The 24,034-nt window shown below is 34.2% G+C and overlaps 1 protein-coding gene across 1 annotated transcript in view; it reads right to left on the bottom strand.

The window, feature by feature from the left end:
• The window catches only part of LOC138712319 (NADP-dependent malic enzyme-like), a 64,052-nt gene that overhangs the window by 33,292 nt on the left and 6,726 nt on the right, over positions 1–24,034 (bottom strand). Inside the window, exons 2-3 of the mRNA XM_069843950.1 lie at positions 8,148–8,331; positions 4,015–4,173 (exon numbers count right to left, since the gene is read on the bottom strand). Of these exons, the coding sequence (XP_069700051.1) occupies positions 4,015–4,173; positions 8,148–8,331 (343 nt within the window). The remainder of the gene's footprint in view (positions 1–4,014; positions 4,174–8,147; positions 8,332–24,034) is intronic.

Genomic DNA, 24,034 nt, shown 5'->3' with positions numbered 1-24,034 from the left:
TTGTAAATCTTGTAAAGTCGTTGGTGGTGTTCAATAAATAATATTTTAAAATGAGAAATACAAGAAATCTGACAATTACCTGACTTTTTCAATTGCTTCATGCCTAACATTACGTAATTGCTCAAGGGTTATTAGTAGCTATTGCTATTGTGACTGTATTTTTTAAATCTTGTGAAGTCATTGATGCTGATGAATAAAGAATATTTTTTAATTGAGGAAATACAAAGAAGTTTAACACTGATAAGTCAGGTGACATAGCTGGCCACGTTGCTTAATAATAAATTGTATAATTGTATAATAATTTGTTCACCATTAAGTAACAAACGAACATTGATTTATTTCAAACAGCAATCTTCCATAGCTATTATTGTTGTTTGCATACACAGGTCTATTAAACAAAAAACTATCAATTTAAACCTGGAAGCATTATGTCATTATGTACATACATACATTTATAGCTTCAGAATTTGAAAACTAGTAAAAAAATGTAAAATGTATGGCATGTCACATTCGAAAAAAGAAATTGAATTAAAAGAAATACCAATATGAACAAGTAAAAAGAAATATGACTTCGGTTTCACCATAGCAAATTTGATGGAAACTTGGATTTCATTGATTAAATTTTGTAAAAATATGACTATTTAATTTAATCAAATACTTTTACTATGAGCTAGACATACTGGTAGGAATATACAAATTTGACAAAGGTATAATGTAATTGGTGTCTCTGTATATAAACAACATTAAAAAGTCTGAAATTTTAGACTGGTGAAGGAGTCAGTGTTGTATATCATTTCGTTGAAGTTTCTTAATGTTTTCAGTGTTTATAAAACTTCTCTCAGTACTGGTAACAATATAATGGAACTTTTGGATGATTGGTTTATATGTTGAGCTGAACCTCTCAAGGATACAACACAAAATTTCTACATTAAATGATGACATACATTTCAGTCTGTAAAGCAAACATTCTCAGTACAGTTTGTTAATAATGGATGTTAGCTGACACTATCTATATGTCTTCTACACACAAAAGGAATGAAACAGAACAGCCATTCTAACAGCACATGTGAATTCATAACGAAGATATGAAGAGATAATCAGAAGTAGACTTTGGGTGTCCCACTGTGTCCTGCAACTTAACATCTCCAACATTCTGGAATTACATACAGTTTCCATCATCAGAGCAAATGGGTACAATCTGAAGTCACCTAAACTGTTAGGTTCGTTAGCCTACATATGGTTACTTTTTTTTTTTTAAGGAAAAAAGAGTAGGTCCTAGGTGACTCTTCAGATCGTTCTTATTTGAAATATTGTGGAATTGCAAAAGTAAAATAAAATTAAAAAATGTTCCCGAATTAATATTGAGTGAAATAGGTCCTATACAGAATGAACCGTAAGTAGATAATGTTATTAATTTAAGGGGGTTATTATTTGAGATATTTCAAACATAAACGTGAAATACAATTTTGCTCGTTTTTGTTTCCTTTTCGAGATAAAAATTGTGTTATATGAAACATTTCACAGCGTGTTTTGAAAAAGACATTGATTTAATTCCCAATATGCTCAGTCAATTTATGAGAGCAGTATATTATGATAATAAATGATTGAAAGAATTTTAATTTGTTTTCTTTAAATGTGCAGAAATTTTATCTGAACAAATATAACTTTTTGTTCTGCAAAGCAATTTTACAATGCAACTTTCGGTGCTGGGCCCTAGATTCATTTCACTGGCATTATCACCTTCATATCATTCAGATACTAGAGAACCTCAGCAGTTGATAAGGCGTTGTAAAATAATCAACTAAAAAAAAAAAGAGACATTGTTTTAATTTCCTGACATACCCCTTTCTGTAAGAATATAATATATATTTTGAAGTAAAATGTAATAATATTACCTGTGGAAATGTACATGGAAATACATATATTGGGTGGAAGGGGACTAAATAGAGTCCTTTTGAGAGATGACTCAGGGAGGGTAGTTAAACATAAAAGTCTAATATCACTGGGGTCGTTTGGGAATAGTTTTGGGCATACTCATGCAAACAGAAGCAATTAGATGGCAACATTGCTACATGTGTTCATGTAACAGTAGTGGTTGAGTTGCAAAATTATGTACGTAATTGCAAGTAAGGTTCAGTAACTTAACGCATCACAGAGGGACATTGGTGGCTGTGCATTTCCTTCTTCCTGCTCTAATTTTTCTTCCGACTTGCTTCTACCATTACTGAATGCGAAGTGCCACTTGTGACACTTTGTTACAGATCTTCAATGAAATTACTGTCAAACCATCGTTGTTACAAAACGAACAAATAAAGGATACATTTGTTGGTATTTGCTATATAAAATTCCCCAACATCTCCCGTTTTCCTGGAGTACGCATTCCAAAATTCAACCAGAAATCCTACTTTTCTCAAAGCCTGTTCATAAAAGACTACAATGACATTAGACTTTTATGTTTAACTCATTGTCCTGATTCATCTCCCCAAAGGATGCTATCTGTATACTTGAACAAAAACTACATCATATTAACTACACTTCTATGTGCCATGTTAGCAGTTGCTTGTAGAAATTGTTCTACCAATGACAAGGAAGTAAGTACACGTGCATTTGTTAGTACCAGGATTAAACATACTCTTTTAAATTTGAAACTGTCCATAGTTTTATCTATCTTGGCTCTGAAATTAACAACAAAAATAATGTTAGTTCTGAAATAAAAACGAATATTATCTGCCAATAGATGTTTTTATGGTCTTAGAAGACATATGAAATCTCAAATTACATTTAGAAGTACAAAAATTATGATGTATAAAACTCTTATAAGGTCTGTACTATCTTACGCATCTGAGACTTTGCCAGTGTCGAAGTCAGATGCGACATTATTATGTACATTTGAAAGAAAGATTCTTAGGCAAATCTTTGGACCAGTTAGAGAAAATGAAACATGGAGAAGAAGATATAATTTCGAACTGTACAGATTATATAATGAGCCGGACATCGTTAAATTCATAAAAATAAGAAGATTGGATTGGGCAGGGCATGTTGTGAGAATGCAAGATGATAGAGTTGCGAAGAGAGTTTTTAAATTTATTCCGATGGAAAGAAGGAAGGTTGGGAGACCGAGATTGAGATGGGAAGACTGTGTAATGGATGACATCAAGACTTTGGGTGTTAGAAATTGGAGAAGTTTGGCATTGGATAGGGAGGAATGGCGAAAACTTCTGAAGAAGGCCAGGGCCCATGATATTGCCATTGATGATGATGATGATGATGATGATGATGATGATGATGATGATGATGATGATGATGATGAGGATGAGGATTAAAACTACAGTGAACAAGTTTGTAGCTGTTGAATTCAAGGTTCGCAGTTTCAATACCTGTCAAGGGCAATGGATTTTGTACGATAAAATTGTTTGAATGGCTTTTTTGGGAGGGAAGTAAAGTTGAGACATCCATATAGTGAATTTACCTATAGAGAGATCCAGGCAAAATATTCTTACGTAGGTCCAAATTTGGAGGTAGCACAATGAGTCCATAATAATGGCACAAATGTATGTGTGTGTGTGGGTCTATCTCGTGCTACATATACCTTTGGAGGAAGGAAGGAAAAAAAAATAAAAGGGATGGAAGAAAGAAAGAAAAAATGGAAGAAATTAAAAAGGGAAAAAAAGTGGAAAATGGGAAGAAAAGGAGCAAAATGATGGAAGGGAAAAGAAAAGAAAGCAACAAGTGAAACAACAAATGAAAGACTGTATGGATATAACCAAATTCCATTCAATCTAAAAATATTACCATGGGCTTTGCACCTACTTGTGCTGTGGTTTGATTGCATAAAACAAATGAACATTAAGTTTTATCAAAATCCATTGTTTTCTATCAGAGTTATTTCAATACGTATCAGAACAGATGATAGGCAAGTGTGTTACACGAGGCTGTAAATTTACCAAAGAAAGAGTGAATTACAATATACTTATACAATGTCCGTGACTACACAAAATGTTTTACAGAAATTACCTGCAGCTCTACAAGATAGAGGTATTTGTTGAGATCTTCTTGATACCTGTCCACACTCGTCTTGCATAATTCTAATTGTTCCTCCTGAGTTTTGAATCTCGCTGGCATCAAGCCATGTATCCCCAGCTGTTGCCTCTCCTCTAGCGTAAATGCAAGACCCTGCAAAGAATGCATCCATATTTATAAATATAACAGGCATGTCATAAATGCTGGCAGCTGCCTGCACAAGAAATTTGATGAGTTCTTCAAGGACGTAGAGGACAGAAAAATAAAGTGTTCATATTGCAAGTAGCTTTTAATTCATCTAATATTGGCCGAGGAGACCACACCCATGCAATTTAATTTCCTCATCGAACATCCTTGTTATTGGAAAGCTCTACTGTGTCCACAAGAAATATTTTTTATGTGATATAATCTTATGACTTGCGATATAGTCTTGACTCTGTTACAGTATCTGCAAGATCACATGCATTAGAAAATATTTATTTATTTATTTTATTGCTACTAAGTTTGAAATGAATACAAGTTAATACAATGTAAGATAAACTAGCCCACTCCTGAATGAGTAAGACTCGTGCTCAGGAGGGGATTCCAATACAGACAAAAATAAAATTAAAATTGATTAATATGTGTTTAAAAAGTGTTTAATATGTTTAAACTCAAACTATAAATCCAATACAAATTTTTTTATTTTTGCTTTTATTAATTTGGAGAGGATTTGTGTCAAAATAATATTAGAATAAAATTTGTTTAATAATCTGGGATCTTGACTCATGCTAGTATCATTGTAAATAAATTGTATTCGCTTATTGCAACACATTAAACCAGATGAAATTATACTTCCTCAAAGTATCTAAGACATTTTATGTAGCCAATATGAGTACAGTGAAACCTCTCATATATGGACATCGAAGGGACGTAACAATCTGTCCGCATCTGGGAGATGTCCTTTATTGGGAGGGACTCCCCAATCTAACAGTAAATTTATAATATGCACAAAGTATCCCTTCACGCTTTAAATGAAATTTATTACTGTAGTTTAATTCTAAATACTGTCTACTACAGTAAATTCTTTGCAACTTTGAACTACAGTAGATAAGACCGAAAAAGGAAAATACAGTACTGTGCCATGCAATTTTATTTTAGATCTACAGTTATGTAAGTACTGTAATTGACAATTTTCAACTTAACCTGTACATTCAGGTGTCATGTCTCTCGAAACATAACAACTAATTGAAGTGAAGAGAATAATCCTTCTAACACTCTCATGTGTCGAATACAATTTCACGATCGCGAAAACCTTGGACCCATCAGACAGGTTAAATTTTATGACTTTGTATATCCACTTACTTCCAGCTAACAAGGGATAGCCGACTGGGCTAGTGGTAGCCTACGAGACCCTTATTGTCTTCTTTCATGTTAAGAAATTCTCAAAACTAAATTTTCCATTTTTGTAACACATTACGTCTTGAAATCCAAGTTCTGTCCGCAGTCAGGAGGTAAAGCAAGCTTTAGGACTGTGAAACTGTCCGTGTCCGTGTCTGAGACTGTCCGTAAACGAGAGTTACATTTATAATTATTTCTTATTATTTCAGTTGGGACATAAAAATCTGTCCCTATATGAGGAGTGTCCGTATCTTGGGGGTGTCCTAAGGAGAAGTTTCACTGTATAATGTAAAGTTGATAACATATGAAGAGTCCACTGCAAGAATGATGGATGTCACTTTCTTGTCGAAAATGAACCAAGACTGTCAATGCATAGCTTAAGACATATAGAATGTACATAGAGAGTTACATGGCATTAACACTGATAGTCATTGTCCAGTAATGATCGGAAAATCACAGTTAAGCTTTGAGCGCTAAGCATTTCAAACTTTCAATCGCTTCTCCTGCAAAATGTATTCCAAATGACATCCATCATTCTTGCAGTGGACTCTTCATATGTTACAATGATACCAATATGGATTATTAATTTTTCTTTAAATTTAGCCACAGTTCGCTTTTAGTAAAGAGCTTAATGATACGCATTTTTCAAATTATTATGTCAAATTAAACAATTATGAATCCTAGCCACGAAAATAATAGAATGCTGGATGAAAGAATAAGAGAAAAAGAGTCAGAGAGAAGCAAAAAAACGAAGGAAGAAAGAGAGAAATGAATCAAGGAAGGGGAAAACAGAAGAAGGAAAAGATGAAATGGAAGAAGAAAAAAGTAGCCAAGGAGAGAGACACAAGAGAAGAAAAGAGGAAAAGTATGGAAGGATGGAAGGGGAGAAGGAAGAAACAGACGAAAGAAGAAAGGAGAGGAAAGGGAAAAGGGAAGGAAAAAGAGCAGAAAGATGAAGAAAGCAAAAGAGAGAAAAGACAATAAGACAGAAAATGTGAAAAAGAGAGGGAAAGGAAGGAGGAAGGAACAGAGAATAAGGAAATAAAAAAAATCTTACAAAGTAAAAAAAAGGAAGAAAAGTGATAGGGGATACATAGATCCTTTTATTGCGTGGACGTCACGTGATTTAGCAGTAATTTAAGAATGAAGTGGACATTGCTGTCTAGTGTGTCGCATGATCAGATAATGTCTTTTATAGAGACATATTTAACATGTAAGTTTTATCAGAGACGTATAAAGACAAATGCATTACGATTATTCTGACATTTTAATACCAGCAAAGAACACAATTTTATTATCAGTTGATACGCCGATTTCATGAAACTAGATCTGTGGCAGATATGCCAAGAAGTGGGAGGTCCTAGCTACTCACTCCATATGTCATTAGGGATGTCCAACAGTGAATGATATGATCTCAATGGAAACAAACGTAGGCGACTTCATCAGAGGATATTAAAGTGTCAGTTGGAACAGTAAAGAATTTAAGTTGCATGTTTGTTGTGTAAATATGAAGCAAGAACTTAAGTCGTCGTCAGGTGGTTGGAAATCACTGCTGATGGTTTCGCAGTTTCATTCACAACAATGCGGGCATTCTAAAAAAAAAAAAATAATGTTTTTCACGATGGATGCATCAAATCTCGGAACATACGAAGAATTTGAATACAGAAAATTCATATGCGAACTAAAGGTACTGCTTTATCCTCAGAAAGGTGGCATTTAATGCCCTGAATAATTTTGGAGAAATTTGGCATTCCTGTTTTTCTAATCCATAGTAGATGGTGCTGCACTGTTTACAGTTTATGATATTGTTAGAATTTAAACGTGATTGTTAGTTTCAGGAAGATAATGTAATGTACCACACCTTGAAGGGAATGGTGGATATATTTTCATAATCACTGCATCTCCAAATAATCTTTGTCTGCCATGCTCTCCCGTGATATAACTTCAATGGATTTTTTTCTGTGGGTTTTGTAAAGGAAATGATATAAAAAGGTAATTCCCATATATTGGATGATCTGAAGCAGGCAACTACTCGAATATGGGCACAATCACACCCATAATGCTCGGAATCATTTTGAGTAACTTTTGCAAGTATGCGAACATGTAATGGAAGAAAGCTGAATGCATTTGAAGAATATTTTCAGAGCTAATTCAGCACTTCAACATTGTATGTTTGTATGTATAAATATGTATGCAGTTTCCAAATATACCGCTGTATATTTTGTATGAAATAAATAATTCATAGATTGAGTATGTGAAATTTATAACCATTCTGTATATATTTTATTCGACAGTTAACAAGAGCATTCAGTTCCAGACATAAGTGACGGCTTACAGTCAAAAAATCACTAAATAACTTATGGAATGAACAGATATGTAGCCTATACATCATTTGAATGTGTCTATTACCAAATAAATGAAATTGATTTATACTTGGCCCCAGGCAGTTAGAACCTTTCACAGTAGTGCTTTTCAGTATCACTAGCAAAGCAATGATTTAAATGGAGATATTCACCCATGAGGTGCAAATGGGCCATTATGGCAGTTGGTGACCGACCCTTTCCACCACAACCGACAGCTTCATCTGATGAAGCATTATCTACTCATACAAAACTGTCAACGAAGTTAATGAACTGTACTAATTGATGGCGCGTTTGAGCCACACAGCAGCGCCACTCGGAAGTGCTGCTGCGAAATAGCCGTGTTTGAAATAGCATTTAATCTACTTTCTGCAACATGATTTGTACCTTGTTGAGTCTGGGATCTCTGAGGTGGTCAATACCCTGTACCATAGAGGGACAAATAATGTCCCCTGTGACTTCATGGTAAGCTCGTTTCTGTGTCTGTCTCTGGGGTGCGGAGAGCAAGTTGTAGAGAGCTCCCAGGGCTGTCTGCCTGCTGCTGCAACGGAAGAGTCCATTGCAACTGTCTCTGGAAACAGAAAATAATACGTGTTAACACACATACATGCATACACTTCAAAGAAAAAATTGTATATTATGTTTTATTTAATGATGCTTGCAACTGCCTAGGTTATGTCAGCATCACTGGTGTGTCGGAATTTTGTCCTGCAGTTCTTTTACATGCCAATAAATCTACTGACATGAGCCTGTCGCATTTAAGCACACTTAAATATACCATTGACCTGTGTCGGGATCGAACCCGCAATTTCGGGCACAAAAGGTCAGCACTCTACCGACTGCGCCACCCAGGCCGGCACTTGAAAAGGAAAAAAAAAGTTCGCAAAGCTAGTTCTTTTGAGTTTACTGTTTTACTTTTCAGTAGAATTATTTTTCCTTATAATCCATAGTCATAATTCCCGTCTACTTATGTTTGTCCTGGAGGAAAATGTATAAATTCAACACTGCTTTCTATAAAATATGTCTCTCCTAGTTAGAATGCTCTCTCTCTCTCTCTCTCTCTCTCTCGCCTGTAATAACACAGTTAATATTGCCAAGTTTGTCAAGGTTACACGATACATCATAATAGGCAATCAGACAACATCGTGCACCTAATGAAACGTAAATAAATCAGATGTGTACGCTGAATACCTAATTCTACATTATCAGCATGCCTCATATTGCTGATTTCTTATCAGTGATAACGACGTAATCAATCTCTAGATCCTCTTTACATCGTTTGAAAAATGTAACTCTGACGTTGTTGGAGTTATCACAAGCAGGCACTTCTAACATTCCTTTTACTTTCTCATTATACAAGATAACAAATGTAATGCTGAAAATATAAATTTCGGTATCACTATGTAACTAAACGTTTTCATCGTTCTTGACAACAAGAAAATTATTTCTTGGCTTGCTGTCCTGTGTACAATGATTTCTCCTACACTACTGAACGAATTTTATTCGTATTTGTTATTTCGTAACATATATTCATGTGGGAATGATGCGCAAGAATTACAGGCCACTTTACTAAAAATAAGAAAAGGCAAACAAAATGGAAACTTGATTGAAATCGGTTGTAACAGTTTTATTTCCTAAGATTTTGCTCTTACGTAAAATATGGTAAAAATGAAATGGCATAAGCAGTATGATTTTAGATTCTATAGTGCAGAAGAAATTGTTGTTTACATAATTAATTATGTCTTTAGAAAAAACTGCTTCAGAAAAAAATTTCATGGCTTAAATATATCCATACAAGTAACTTTTTGAAATTAGCGTGACATTATGCATTGCGGAAATGAGCAATGATAAGAGTTCAATTTTTTTTTTTTGTAAATTGAACGTAATTCAAGCCATTCAGAAAATAAACCAAAATGAAGGATTCTGTTTCTCCGAGAAGCTCTCATTTTTCTATGCAAGCCTTTATAAATGGCACATTGTATGATTACCTGATTTTTAAAGTCAATTGAAAATATCACTTTTGTACTCCCAGGCTAAAGATTATATTTTTCTGTAAACTTTGATATTTAAATATATGTGGCAAAGTGTAAACCTAGAGTTTCTGATTTTCACATTCAGTTGGAAAGACCATTTTTGTTCTCACAAGCGAGTATCCAAGGTGATCTATCTACTGTATATTATTTATTCATATCATCTGACACAAATTCATGTGACTTCTCCGAATATGAGTGATGTCGATCACTTTCAATATGTGTTACATGAACATGTAAATTTCACATGTGAATGGGTTATTTATGAAAGGGCCTAAGTCGCTAATTTTGTGAAAATGAGTTTGTAATGTAATAACTGCTTTTTGGGTGTATATATGTCGAATTAGATACGAAGAGGACTAAGTTTCACACTCTAATGCTCAGTAGAATTTATGATACAATTTTTATTTCAGCCGTAATTTCAAAATTTCGGCCTGTAAGCAGTTTTTTCTTAAATTGCTAACAATTTAGTATTCAAGACTTAAGCCCTTTCATAAATAACCCATTCATGTTGAGTATACCATACAAGTTTCTTTCAACTTACATTTTATATAAAAAGCCACTTGAAGTAATAAAAATTAGTCATCCTTAAATTTATTCATCCATACTCGACATGTCTTCATCTTCTGCGCGTCATTATATATTTTTTTTTTATTTCTATATCTCCCAAGACAGGTCAAGTAATTCTCTCACTGAAAATATATGTTGTCTTGTATGTATTCCAGTTTTCAGTGGTGTTCATGCTAAAGTAGTAGCTACACAATTAGAACTGGTTTGCAATGTATACCAAGATTTCAGAGGTGCAACAGCACGCCATTAGTCATAGAAGTGGCTATCTGTGTCTCTTGAATACGTAGGCATAAGCATAACAGTGGGAGGGTAATAAGTACTGACTATAAATTTAAAAATGCTATGGCATCAGTGGAATTGATTTTACAAAATAATGCAAAGCTTTGGCAAATACAAATTCAATGGTTTCTGTGTTTTGTTACAATAATTGTGGCTATGACGGATCTGTTACAGAAAAAAAAGTGTAACGAAACATGAGACAAAAAAAAAAAAAAAAACATGACGTTACAAAACCTACCGTGGTGAAATATACTGGTGGCGAATCTGATCGTGACGAAAACGCCTAAACTTAGCATTCCAAACGTTGCTTCCCACGAAGTTTTGAAGAAATAAAGCAGCTGCCTGGTTTTAGTTTATGTTTACAAATATTCCTATATCACACATTACAGTCGTGTGTTGAAATCGCGTTCAGACGTTGTGTGTCACGACGTATGTTGGCTAATAGTAAAGTTGTGTAATTTATATAACCAGTCGACCTGGTTGGCGAGTTGTATAGCGCTGGTCTTCTATGCCCAAGGTTGCGGGTTCGATCCCGGGCCAGGTCGATGTCATTTAAGTGTGAGTAAATGCGACAGGCTCATGTCAGTAGATTTACTGGCATGTAAAAGAACTCCTGCGGGACAAAATTCCGGCACATCCGGCGACGCTGATATAACCTCTGCAGTTGCGAGAGTCGTTAAATAAAACATAACATTTTAAAATTTTTATATAACCATACCTCCTGTTACTTTAAAGCGTTATGTAGCCAGAGTAGGGAAATTTAATAATTTAATTTACCGCTGACAATTATTTGGGACAAACTACATTCTTACCTTTATTCATATCCTTTATTCACATACTGTACGCATTACAGTATAAATAATAATAATAATAATAATAATAATAATAATAATAATAATAATACTTTTATTTTGTTTATTTATTTACTAATATTTATTGTGCTGTACAACAGCCTAGGGCCTATAACAGTTAAGCACAAGATGTACAGTGAATAAGGAATTACAAAAACAGTGCATACGAATACTTACTTACTTACTTACTGGCTTTTAAGGAACCCGGAGGTTCATTGCCGCCCTCACATAAGCCCGCCATTGGTCCCTATCCTGAGCAAGATTAATCCAGTCTCTACCATCATATCCCACCTCCCTCAAATCCATTTTATACAAATAATTATTAAAATTAGAACAATTACAATAAACAATAATGACAAAATGAATAGATGACTGCAAAATACATGATACAGAAAAGCTCAAAAACAACAAAAACGAATGAAATTATTGAAATGAATGTGATTTTGATGAGTATGCTTAATATAAGAATAACCAAACAACAAATTATACTCGTACATTAAACAGATCTGAATTAATACAATGTAATTAAATTTTGAATACAATTAATTTACAATAATAATAATAAATTGAAATAAGTAAAATTAAATTTTAATGTTAATCACTGGAAGCATATAAATAAAAATAAAAGTAACAATAATGATAAAATAAAAATAAAAATAAAGAAACAATCTTGAACGAAGAATTTTCCTCTATGATATAGTATACGGTACTATGAGAATAATAGTGATGATACAATGATAATTACGTATAATGTCTGAAAGATTACATAAATGATAAATCATTGCCAAGAGCAAACTAAATATATACATTGAAGGGATCGAATTCGCAGCCATGCATGTTGGCATTTTTAATGCATCTGGAGACTGGTGAAATAAATTTTGAATATTTATTATAGAAAAGTTTGTGGACTCTCATATCTTTCGTTGGAATACGTAAGGTAATATTGTTTAAGGAGTCACAGGATACATCACCTTTGAGGACTTTACAAAAGAACAGATAATCTAGCTCATGGCGTCTAGCATATAGGTTTTGACAATGAAAATATTCACATTTTCTCTAGTAATAATAATAATAATAATAATAATAATAATAATAATAATAATAATAATAATAATAATAATTCAAGCAATAAAGTCCCAAGAAAGCTATCGAACTTGACGATTTCAACTAAATAGTTATTAGACGTACTGTCTGCAGCTTAAGCCTAGATGTGCAAGAGGATCCTGTGCAGATCAAAATTTTTTAAGCTCTAAACGTACTCGTTGGTGTTCTTAGCTGGTTACTATGCAGAATACAGTGGACTCCCCTTAATAGGACCACATTGGGATCATGCGTTTTGGTCCAATAATGCGGCTGGTCCTCGTAACCGAAATTAGGTACATATATTGACGTGTACTGTATTTGTCCCTTTAAGCCTGGTCCTAATACGCAGCTTTAACGGACCAAAAAGCATGGTCCCAACGGGGTCCTATTAAGAGGAATCCATTATACTTCCAGAAATTTATTGTAACCTTGAGGGATGCCTTTTTTCGAGATAATAAAACTGTATTATCTCAAATGTCGAGATAATCCACTTCAGCAAGAACAGGAACACATGAACTTTGTTTAATATTCATTACTCTCTTGTGACGACAGTACCGCGCCTGTCTGTCTGTTTCCGCAAAAATTTAGCTGATTATTTTTTTACAGATAGTGTCATAAAAGCTTCTACTGGTGTAGTCTCAGGTTAACGAATAGGTCTCGAGATCAGAGGTTGTTCTCAGACGTGCTTCGAATCCCGCTTGAACATATTACCTGATTTTTTAAAAATAAAACTACGTCCTTCCCCGAGTAAGTGTGTGTGTGTGAAGGGGTATGTAGGTACACAGTTTCGATGTCCCAGAAAATCCAAAATTTGAAACGCTTATTGCACGGAAACTATAAGAGCTATGTTAATGATCTATTTACAGTTGGATAAAGGATACTGTCGTTCCTTAACAATATATAAACCGGTTGGATCAGTTGCATGAAGGGCGAGGAGAGCGCGGCGAAAACGATCGTCTTTAGCGACCTCGGCTCGGCGCTGCGATATGAGGCAGGGCCGATTGGGTCAGTATGACTTGAGATACGGAAGCGTGCAGGACCTCGTTCTGTAGCTTAAAGAAAACGCTATCAGTGGATAAAAATACCATTTGTCTGCCAGTTAAATTACGAGAGTTAGGAGACCCAGTTTGAGGAAGTAAAAGATCTAATGAAAATTTCAAACATGCCCAAGAAATTTGGAGCAAAATACCATCGTGACCAGCAAAATGTAGGCTACTAAGAGTAGTGAGCGAGGGTACAAAGACTCAGAAAAGACCACATATGTCGGAAGTACTAGAAAGGAAACAAAAATTAAATTTTATAAGATAATGGCAGTCGCCAATGTTGCTTTATGGGTCTGAATTTTGGATCCTGACTAAAAAAGAAGAAAGAAGAATAGAAGCAGCAGAGATGAAATTTCTAAGATCTGTAGCAGGTTACACCTTATTGGATAGGAAAAGAAGTGAAGATATAAGGAGGGAACTAAGCATTTTTAAATTAATAGACAGAATAAAACAATACAGAAACGATTGGAAACATATACAAAGAATGGAAGCAGACCGCATACCAAAGCTGATGATGAACTATAACCCAATAGGTAGAAGAAATGTTGGTACACCGAAAACAAGATGGGCTAAACAGTGTTAAAAAAAATGAGACCGGAACGAGCCTTATAAGGCTTAATCCATGATGCTGATGGTGTCGGAAGCCGAACGAAAACATGAGTATAGAGTCTGACTGAAGGTAGCGAGCGAGAGTGGGAATTCGCTTCGATGTGCAATGGAAACAAAGATACTGTAAATACCCTAAGTGGCTTTGACATTAAGTGATATTCAGATGTTTCTGTGATCCAGAATTTTGTAGTTATTTTGTTTTTGTTAGCAACAGAGAAATTAAATGGAGAAAACAATCTATTTCATTACTTAAGCAGTACATAGTAGTAGTTCTACGTTTAAAAGCTTGCAGCTATGCTCCGGGATTTTTTTCTAAGTTTGTTGTTAATTTTTCTATACCTAGTGTGTTTGTGATGTCGTTACTTATACGGCCTTTTTGGAGCAATATCCCACGTACAACCCTGAAGTCCTAGATCTCTTTTATGTAGGCTATGTCCATGTTAGGTTAGGACGACCTTTTGGAGTCGGGCATACTGAGGTCTATTGTGCACCTCGAATTTATAGGATGAATGAGGATGAGGGTGTACTAGCCCATCGGCCGCATGTAACCACTCACCCGCTTACCCAATGGGGCCTTCTATCCCCCCCCCCCCCGTACTAAGTTCACACCGCCAAGGTGACCAAACAGCACAGGATCAATTCCAACGACCCTTGCAAGGTGTCGAAGCGCCCTCACGTAAGCGGATGAAGACATGCGTTTTGACCTGAATATGGCTATTGAATGAAATGAAGATGAATGATATGAAATTAAATCTAAATTCTTTTTCTATACGGCAGGGGAAGGGAAATGAATCGTGGCAATGAAAATTCCAATCCGGCATTTGTCTAAGTAACTGTGAAAAACCACGGAAAAAAACATAGATTGGTCGGTCCGGGAATCGAACCACGGACCTCCCGAATGCGAGTCCCATGCGGAACGCATGAGTCAACTCGCTTGGTTATGTGTATGTTTTTGAAGCATATCGACGGCCCAGTTCAAATGGGAAAGAACTAAAAAATTTAAAGTTTTGGGAAACTTACATTTTAAAGCTTAATGTTGCTGTGAAAAATCAAAGGATCGTTGAAATTACTCCAAATTCTGTTAATGATGTTTTATATATATTACAAGTTTCAAATTATAGTGTGTTAATTGAATTTTTCGCAGCAACATGAAGTTTCAAAATTCAGTTTTCTCAAAATTTTAAATTTTGAGTTGTTTCCCTTTTGAACTGACCCGTCGATATATTAAAGCTGGTTTGAAATATGTTTTATACATTGCTATCTTACTCCTTATAGATATATCTTGTTCCGAATCACTTTCGATTGGAAAGAAGGTCTCTATCATACAGAAATAATTGTGAGGAGTTCATGACTGACACAACATTGTAATTTGTCGAACTCTCTGGCTACTGTCCTTGTATTTAAAAACAACTTTCAATTGGACACTTGCCATGAAAATGAAAGTCAAGTGAACCACTAAATTGCCATTCATTTGACATGCCTTCGAAAGTTTGATCACTAATGCAGTAAAATTTGCCATTTAGAGATCACCCAATTATTTTCCGAAACAAGTTTAATTTTTCACGTCATGTGCTATATAAATATAACGTCTTATTTCAGTGGTCAGCTCCGATCACGGTCAGCGGTCTGGCAACTTTATAGCTTCACTTCTACTTGACGGTACCAATTATTCATTAATACTGTCCAGAGATAATCATATGAAACCTCACTGGTCCAAATTACAGAAACTGTAAAAATTATTTATAAAAATGCCATTGAATTGGACGTGGTAAAGTTACTGCTATTATTTGTGGCATTGAGCTGTTTATTTTTCCTTTGGACTTTGTATTGGATGAAATAAGTTATGTAAAAATGTGCGACACAGAATGTGGAAATATGTGATAACCCGTTAAATAATATCTTTCAGAAATAAATGCGTTCAAAAGATTCTATGTATGTATGTATGTATGTATGTATGTATGTATGTATGTATGTATGTATGTATGTATGTATGTATGTATGTATGTATGTATGTATTAAACTCTACAATTGGATATACACCCGGTGGCAGTGATATATAATATACAATAATAACATTACAATAAATATTAATACAATTTACAATAATTGCAGGAAAAAAAACGTAAATCTAATTCTAACCATAATTAAATAGATGCAATAAACCTAGGACTATAAATAAAAACTATGCTATAATAACGCCTACAATAAGCAAAAGTAAACCTAACTTATAAGTACTTCTATTAAACCCAACTATTATCAACTTAATTAATTTCATATCACTTTAATTAGTAATTACATATCACCTTAATTGATGACCGTTATAATATGACATTTTTGAGACAGTTACAGGCCTACGTAGGTAATATTTAGATAACTAGAAGAAAAATGTAGATCAAAAGATATCTTATGCGAAATATAGAGCAATAATATCTCCCTTCTGTGACTCAAGCATTACAGGTTCTAGCTACAAACCTAATGGATCCAGGTTCGTCTCCTGGCAGAGTAGAAAGTACACTCCGTGACAAAAAAGCGAGCCAATTTAATTTCACGGTAATGTATAACATTTAATACGAATAATAATAATAATATCTGAATACGAGTCTTACTCATTCAGGAGTGGGCTAGTTTATCTTTCATTGAATTATTAACTTGTATTCATTTCAAACTTACTAGCAATAAAATAAATAAATAAATAAATAAATAAATAAATAAATAAATAAATAAATAAATAAATAAATAAATAAATAAATAAATTTATTTCATTCTTTATAACGACCTGGAGTATATGATGTTGCAACAGTGTCCAATTTCAGAAAACTAGTATGCTGCAACAGTGTTCCTTGAGACAACAATCAGTATTATTTCACTGTTTCTGATTTGATATTTTTACAAATATTAATCAAGTGTAATGAAATTAAAGTGGTTCGCCTTTTTGTCACTGAGTGTACAGTATTTCCGTTCGTAGATCTCTCCTGGTATGCTTCCCATGTCGCATGTTTGTTCGATGTTGTTCTAAACGTGGTCATGTTGACCACAAAACTAGATATTTCGATATTATTGTGTATGCATATTATTTCAGAATTCTCCCAAGAAGAAAGAATAGGTCAGTGGCCCATTTCTTGAAGGATAAGGATGATAATGATGATAAATTTACCGTGGATGGGAAATGAACCAAGAGTTGACTGCTCCTAGGAAGTAGGAATTGATATAAATAGCGAGTACTGGTAGCGTTGAGCAACTCAACATTCGAGCGTGTGAATCGTGAATAACCGGTGACCTTGACTTTCTATTTATTCAAGTGTCGTTGATTAATACAAGATTCAGAGAACGTGCTTTATCTTGTGGGACTCTGATTTTAATGAATTAAACGAAAGGAATATTGATAATCGTATAAAATTTCGCTTTTGTAATTTGTTGCCATGACGAGAAAGTGTGTGATACTTTCATTTGTTATTAGTATTGAAGGGAAAAACTTGATTATATTTTCTTCTTCAATTAAAAGGCATAATATTTTTGAAACGCTGCATATATTAAATCTGGGATACCACCAGTAGCGACCACGCTCGAGCCCCGTCTGAGTCATGAAGGAATTTGTGGTAGACAAGCGTGCATGAGGGGTTTCTCCTCACCAATATCATTTCACTAATACTTCATGATCATTCTCAGTTCTCACTCTGAGAGATCCCGAGCCAGCATCCAGAACAAATAAAAAAAAAATTGAAAGTAGTACGTATATAACTTACTGGTGTTTAATAAATACTATTAATAGGCTTCTCGAGAGGGTTGCGACTATAGGTTAAAAAATGAGACGATTCGTGAATAGAATAATAGGCAAACATCCCGGTATTCAAAGAAAATAAATAAAACAACTTAGAATAAAGCTAACTGAAATATTTCACACAATATAATAAAAGTAATAATTTTATTTAATGATAAATATTTACAAAAATAACCTAACCCTCTACTGCATGAGTTATTTTTTTTCTCAAATAACGTTCAGCTGTTTTATTGGCGCCATAGGCTCAGAGATACCAACTTCTTAAATTTTCTTCGACTCTGTCTTCGTTGCTATCTTCAGAGCGTTGCCTCAGAGCAACAGAATGCGTATAAACATCACACAGAAAAAATAAGAAAATAAAAAGTAATTGTTGCTTTGAGGCAACACTATGCAGTAGAGGACTAGATAACATTAGTAAGCTGTTGATAAAGCGTCGTAAAATAACCTACCAAAAAAAAAACATTAGTAGATCAGAATACTACTTGTTTGCTATACCTATATTGTGTGTATATGTTTGTTTGAAAATAAAATGTGACTAATTTGAAATTCATTTGTATAAAATAATCTTTAAATGTGTCTATTTATGTATTTATTCAAAGTAAGTCTATGTGCGTGTGTCTATACACAACTAACAATAAAGACAAAGTTTAGATTCACCTTGAATGAGCACATAATTAGACACCAGGTCAACTGTGTTAATTTAGAATCTCCAATGAGTGCAGGAATATTCTCTGGATTCAAGAGGTTAATCATATAAATGCTTGTAGTATCGGAATTAACAATGATTATGATTACATTTCCGAGCTATTAAGCACGTACACATGGCATATGACTTTATAAAATATTATACTATAATATATTTAATTTCATAATACGAGAAATAAGATTAGAAAAAAATTACTTCAGTTTTTCCGAAAACAAATACGTGTAGGTACAGAGGCCCATGTCCCTAATTCTATATAACTTATGCCTATTTTGGGTTTTCTGATGTAAGGAACCTGCACCATACCTATAGCGAAAAATGATTTAACTAGGCATACCTCTGAAGTTATATACATAATTATTAGTGCTGTCGATCGATCAAAATATTTAATCGATTAATCGAGCTTTGATCAGGTTTGAAAAAAGTTTTAATATACTGTAATGCACAATTATTATTAAATTTAATTTGTGTTCGGTGATAGCATAAGTATTAGATGTTGTATATCTGTATTATATTGTATCGTTGTATTACAAAACAATACTATTTTAGTTATTTACTAACATATTTATTATGTGGGTTTATAATTTACTGTGTCAATTTCTCCAGGGATTTTGAAACACAAATAAAAAAAAAGTATGAAGACTCATCCAGTTAATACTGCTTCATCGATGATTTTAAACATGTGAGTGCATTCACATACACCGAATTAAGTGCCGCTCTACGATTATTAACAGTGTTTCCTGCATCACTAAATAAGAAAAAAACTTATTTTCTGTGAAGCACTTCTCCACGATCGTTCAATTTAAACCCAAACGTTTCACCGAGTTTACTCGCAAATTCTCATATGTCATAATGGAGTTTTCATTTTTCACAGACCACAGAAATCTGATTTTTTTCTTTAGAAAATTACGATTACGCTTCATCTACAAACACAATAAAGAAACTGCAACAGTGCAGCGGTTAAAACAGCAGACTGGCCCCTATTATAATTGGGTTACAAAATTTTAAAAAAGAGAACAAGATAGTTATTCTCTCACTTGCACACAGTGTAGCCATGGCTAAAGGATGAGAAGTATGTATGTATTTCATATGCTAGGAAGACGAGCTGACAACAAAGTGAAAGTTTTCTTGGAAAACCGTAAAACTTAATAAGGGTTTCGCATTGTGTTTCAACTTTTAATAGGGGTAGACCAGGTCACGGTCCTCATATCTCCATCTCTTTTTGAAGTCTTCGTGGAAAGATTTGCCCTGTGCTACCTGCTTTACAGTAAGAAAATAACGGTACTATTGTGCTTTGAAGTATGCAATTTCTGAGAGACTAATGTTGTCGGAGTTTTTAGTCTGAGTTTGTATTAAGAAAATAATAATTAATATCAAGTACAACCGATTAATTTTAATCGACTCCATTATTCGATTAAATATAAAAAAAATCTGTTTACTCTCGTGTGTTATACAATATTTTATCCATTACTGGTATCTAAATTTAATTTTAAATTGTACGCCTTTTTTGTGATGTGATGTTTGTGAAGAAGTTATAAATAAATGGTGCACTGCTGGGAAAAGTGGCATAAGTCAGTTTCCACAAACATTTTTTATTAATTTATTGACAACTTGCGGAACATCTGTTAGCTTGGGAAAAGGAACATAAGTATTTCTCCCATTACAATAATTCATTCAGAAGAAAATCAAATAGACATAAACCAGTGTGAACACAGTTTTTTTTTTCCTTTTCCTGTAAAATTAACATTTTTGACCTGTACCACTTTTCCCGAGCACTACGGAATGAATGTATGGATTTTATGGTTGCTAATGTGTTGGTTGTCATGGAAAAAGTTTTAATTCTGTGCTGTTATTCACAGTATTGCTTAGGTTGCTAAGGACGATGAAATAAAGGCCAGTTTAGATACCAGTCACGGATAAAAATAATAAATCAAGGTTTTTCAGAAGATATTATAAATCATGTCGTTTGTAAATGTTTTCGATGACGTCATAAATCGCAAAAATATTTTGTTCGCATAAAAATATTCCTTTTTAAATACAAGATTTGACGTGTTTGAGCTGTCTGTCCAAGATCTCCTCATTCAATTTTAATTGCAATGACGTGTTTCTTTTGAAAAACCCTGTATAATAGAATACCAGTTTAGTTCGTTAAGATGCAGAAGGAAGTCCCAGTACTCAATACCTTAAAAGTCAGAATAACGACTGATTTCCCTTTTCTGAAATAAAGCTACGGGACGTTACACAACCCAAAGCAAATGTCGTTCGCAGACTCACCATGAAAGGCTTGCACTGATGTGTTATTCCTTTACAAAATTTCACACGTGCAAGGAATCTGTATAAGAAATGACACAATAAAAATAACATTATTATGAGAAAGCAAGAATCGACAAGTCTCTCAAATAATATAAAGTGATGTGCGAAGAATCTGTTACGGACAAGGCACAATATGAATGGAAAACCAAGATTTTTTTAGAGGTTTATTTATACACGTTTTAACATGTGGTAATATCTCGTGAAAACCAAGAACTGACGCAGACGCACATTCATTTGTAATTTTATGAAACGACGTGTGAAGAATTTGTATACGGAATGATAAAATGTATGCGAAAGCAAGAATTGGGACACTTCTGATGTGTTATAACATAGATATACGAAGAATTTATACCTAATACGACAATATGCATAGCAAAGCCCAAATAAAATTACAGGACTGCCACAATTTCGAAATTTTATAAAACTAAGTATGAAAGATATTTACTAAAAACGGCAGGCTACAATACGTATGGAATTGCAAGAGCTGACACATGTATGTAGGCCTAATTAAGTAAAACAATGTGCTAAAATGTAGTATTAAATAACAATATGTATGGGAAAGTATGGGCGGCCGGTTAGCTCAGTTGGTAGAGCAGCTGGCTACGGACTGGAAGGTCCGGGGTTCGATCCCAGGTGGTGACAGGATTTTTTCTCGTTGCCAAACTTTCAGAACGGCCCCGAGGTTCACTCAGCCTCCTATAAAATTGAGTACTGGGTCTTTCCCGGGGGTAAAAGGCGGTCAGAGCGTGGTGCCGACCACACCACCTCATTCTAGTGCCGAGGTCAAGGAAAGCATGGGGCTCTACCTCCATGCCCCCCAAGTGCCTTCATGGCATGTTACGGGGATACCTTTACCTTTTATGAACTGGCACATCCTGTTACTCTGTAAAGCGAAATGGGAAGAATTTATATACAAACACAATAATGTATGGAGGAAAAATTGGTACAGGTACGAAATTTTATAAAACTACGTGCTAAGAATTGGTGTATTAAATTATGCAGTTTGTAGGAAAAGGTATTAATTTGACACACCGATATTTTTAAAACGATATACAGTATAAAGAATATGTACATGAATTGACCCTACTATCCGTTTCGAAAGAAACCGAAGTTGATATTGAGAAGAAGTCCATATATGAACCTTGTCTGCCTTATCTTTCTCAAAAGTACAACGTCCCTCTTAAACAATGGTCTGTCATTGGTTTGCTGTTTGGCAGTAGAGGTTCTATTTCCAAATTCACATGGAATTATCTTAAGGAACTTCACATTACTTTTGATTATGTAATGTCTGTCCTTATAAATATTATCAAGGATTCTCTTCAAATATTACATCATCATCATCATCATCATCATCATCATCATCATCATCATCATCATCATCATCATCATCATCATCATCATCATGTCTGTTTCAATTAATCCACTTATATTTGCCTTCAAGAATTAACTTTATTTTTTCTTTAATGTATCACATCACATCACATTGTGCATGTTTATTGTATTCAGGACCCTTGTGGTCACTCAAATTCTTTGAGCTGATGTCTATAATTTAGAATTTTATTATTATTATTATTATTATTATTATTATTATTATTAACACACTAATAATAACTGACATCGCTCTGTAATACATAAGCTATAGCATAAGAATATGTATATAGCAGCGGCGGATTTTCAGGGGAGGCAAGGGAGGCCGTGCCTCCCCTAATATTTTACCAGTAATAATTCCAGCTGAATTAAGATCACAGACAAGTTACAGCAAATGACGAACATTTTTCCTTTTATATTAATTTTACTATTCACTACGACTAAGATGTACAGTAAGATACGTAAAGTCGATCACATCCAGTTATTGATGCCCGCTCACTATACTGTAGATAGTACGAATAATTCGTACTGAAAAATAACAGATAGCATTGTAACCCGTATAGTCGACATCTAGCAGCCTGCTGTATCTATGCGAGAGCGGGAGAGAGGAGTCGGCTACATGACGCTACTCCCCGGTAACCATGACAACAGCAGTTCAACCAATAAGATAGCTGGTAAGCAGAGTGTTTAAACTTGATCGAACGCGCGAAGGGAGCCGATTTGGAGACGTCCTACCCACCGCTGACAGCTGTACTGTATAGTCACGGCTGGTTTCGGCTGTATTGGGGAGCTCTCTCTCTTATTCTCTTCTTGGTTTTAGAAAATTGAGTCACGTGTTGTTAGTTTTCTCTCCCTGCGTAAAAGTTTTCATTTATGTTGTTAGATTTTCTATTGTTTGTGGGTGTTCTTGTTATTTTATTCTTTTGTGTTACGAGATGTATTTACTTATACAGTATTTTAAATACATCGAGAGTTTAGAAACAAATGCAGATTTGTCTCTAGCTTCTTCTAGTAGCAGTTATTCAGTATGTTGTGATCTATTTGATCGGTTTGCGAAGAAAGAGGAACATCGAGTTAATTTGCTGTAAAATTAGACTATATAATAGTAATGAGCAAGCCCCGGATTCTTAGGTTCGAATCAATTTTGTTGCTATCTACTTACTCTCGAAATATTGCTTTTCTTATTCCTTTTATGTAGCAAAGCGTAACGTTCTTAAATTCAATATGACCTAAAAAGACCTAATTCGTAGGTTGGGACTTAGAGTGTCCTAAAGAGAGGCAAACTTTACCAAGCCCTTGTAATATATTAATAGTATATTGTTTATTTTTATTTTTTTCCCGTAAAATCATATAAATTCCTAAACATAAGATTTAAAATCCTAAAACATAAATTGGAAAACCTAATTTTAATTTCTTAAAACCTATAACTTCTGTGCTTGGTAATGAGGTACGTCACAGGCCTTATATTTTTATATTCTCATCATTCACGTCTTGGCCTCCCCAATTTTGAAACCCACCGTCCGCTACTGGTATATAGGAAATGGTATAACACGTATAGCAAGAACTGACACACATTTAGAATTGTATGAAACGGCAACAGCACGTTATTTTATGGATCGGAATTTTGGACCTTGACAGAGCAACAGT

Source organism: Periplaneta americana, chromosome 13 (genome assembly GCF_040183065.1).
Source record: "Periplaneta americana isolate PAMFEO1 chromosome 13, P.americana_PAMFEO1_priV1, whole genome shotgun sequence".
Classification (NCBI taxonomy): domain Eukaryota; kingdom Metazoa; phylum Arthropoda; class Insecta; order Blattodea; family Blattidae; genus Periplaneta; species Periplaneta americana.
This window is presented reverse-complemented; position numbering and strand designations above follow the sequence as displayed.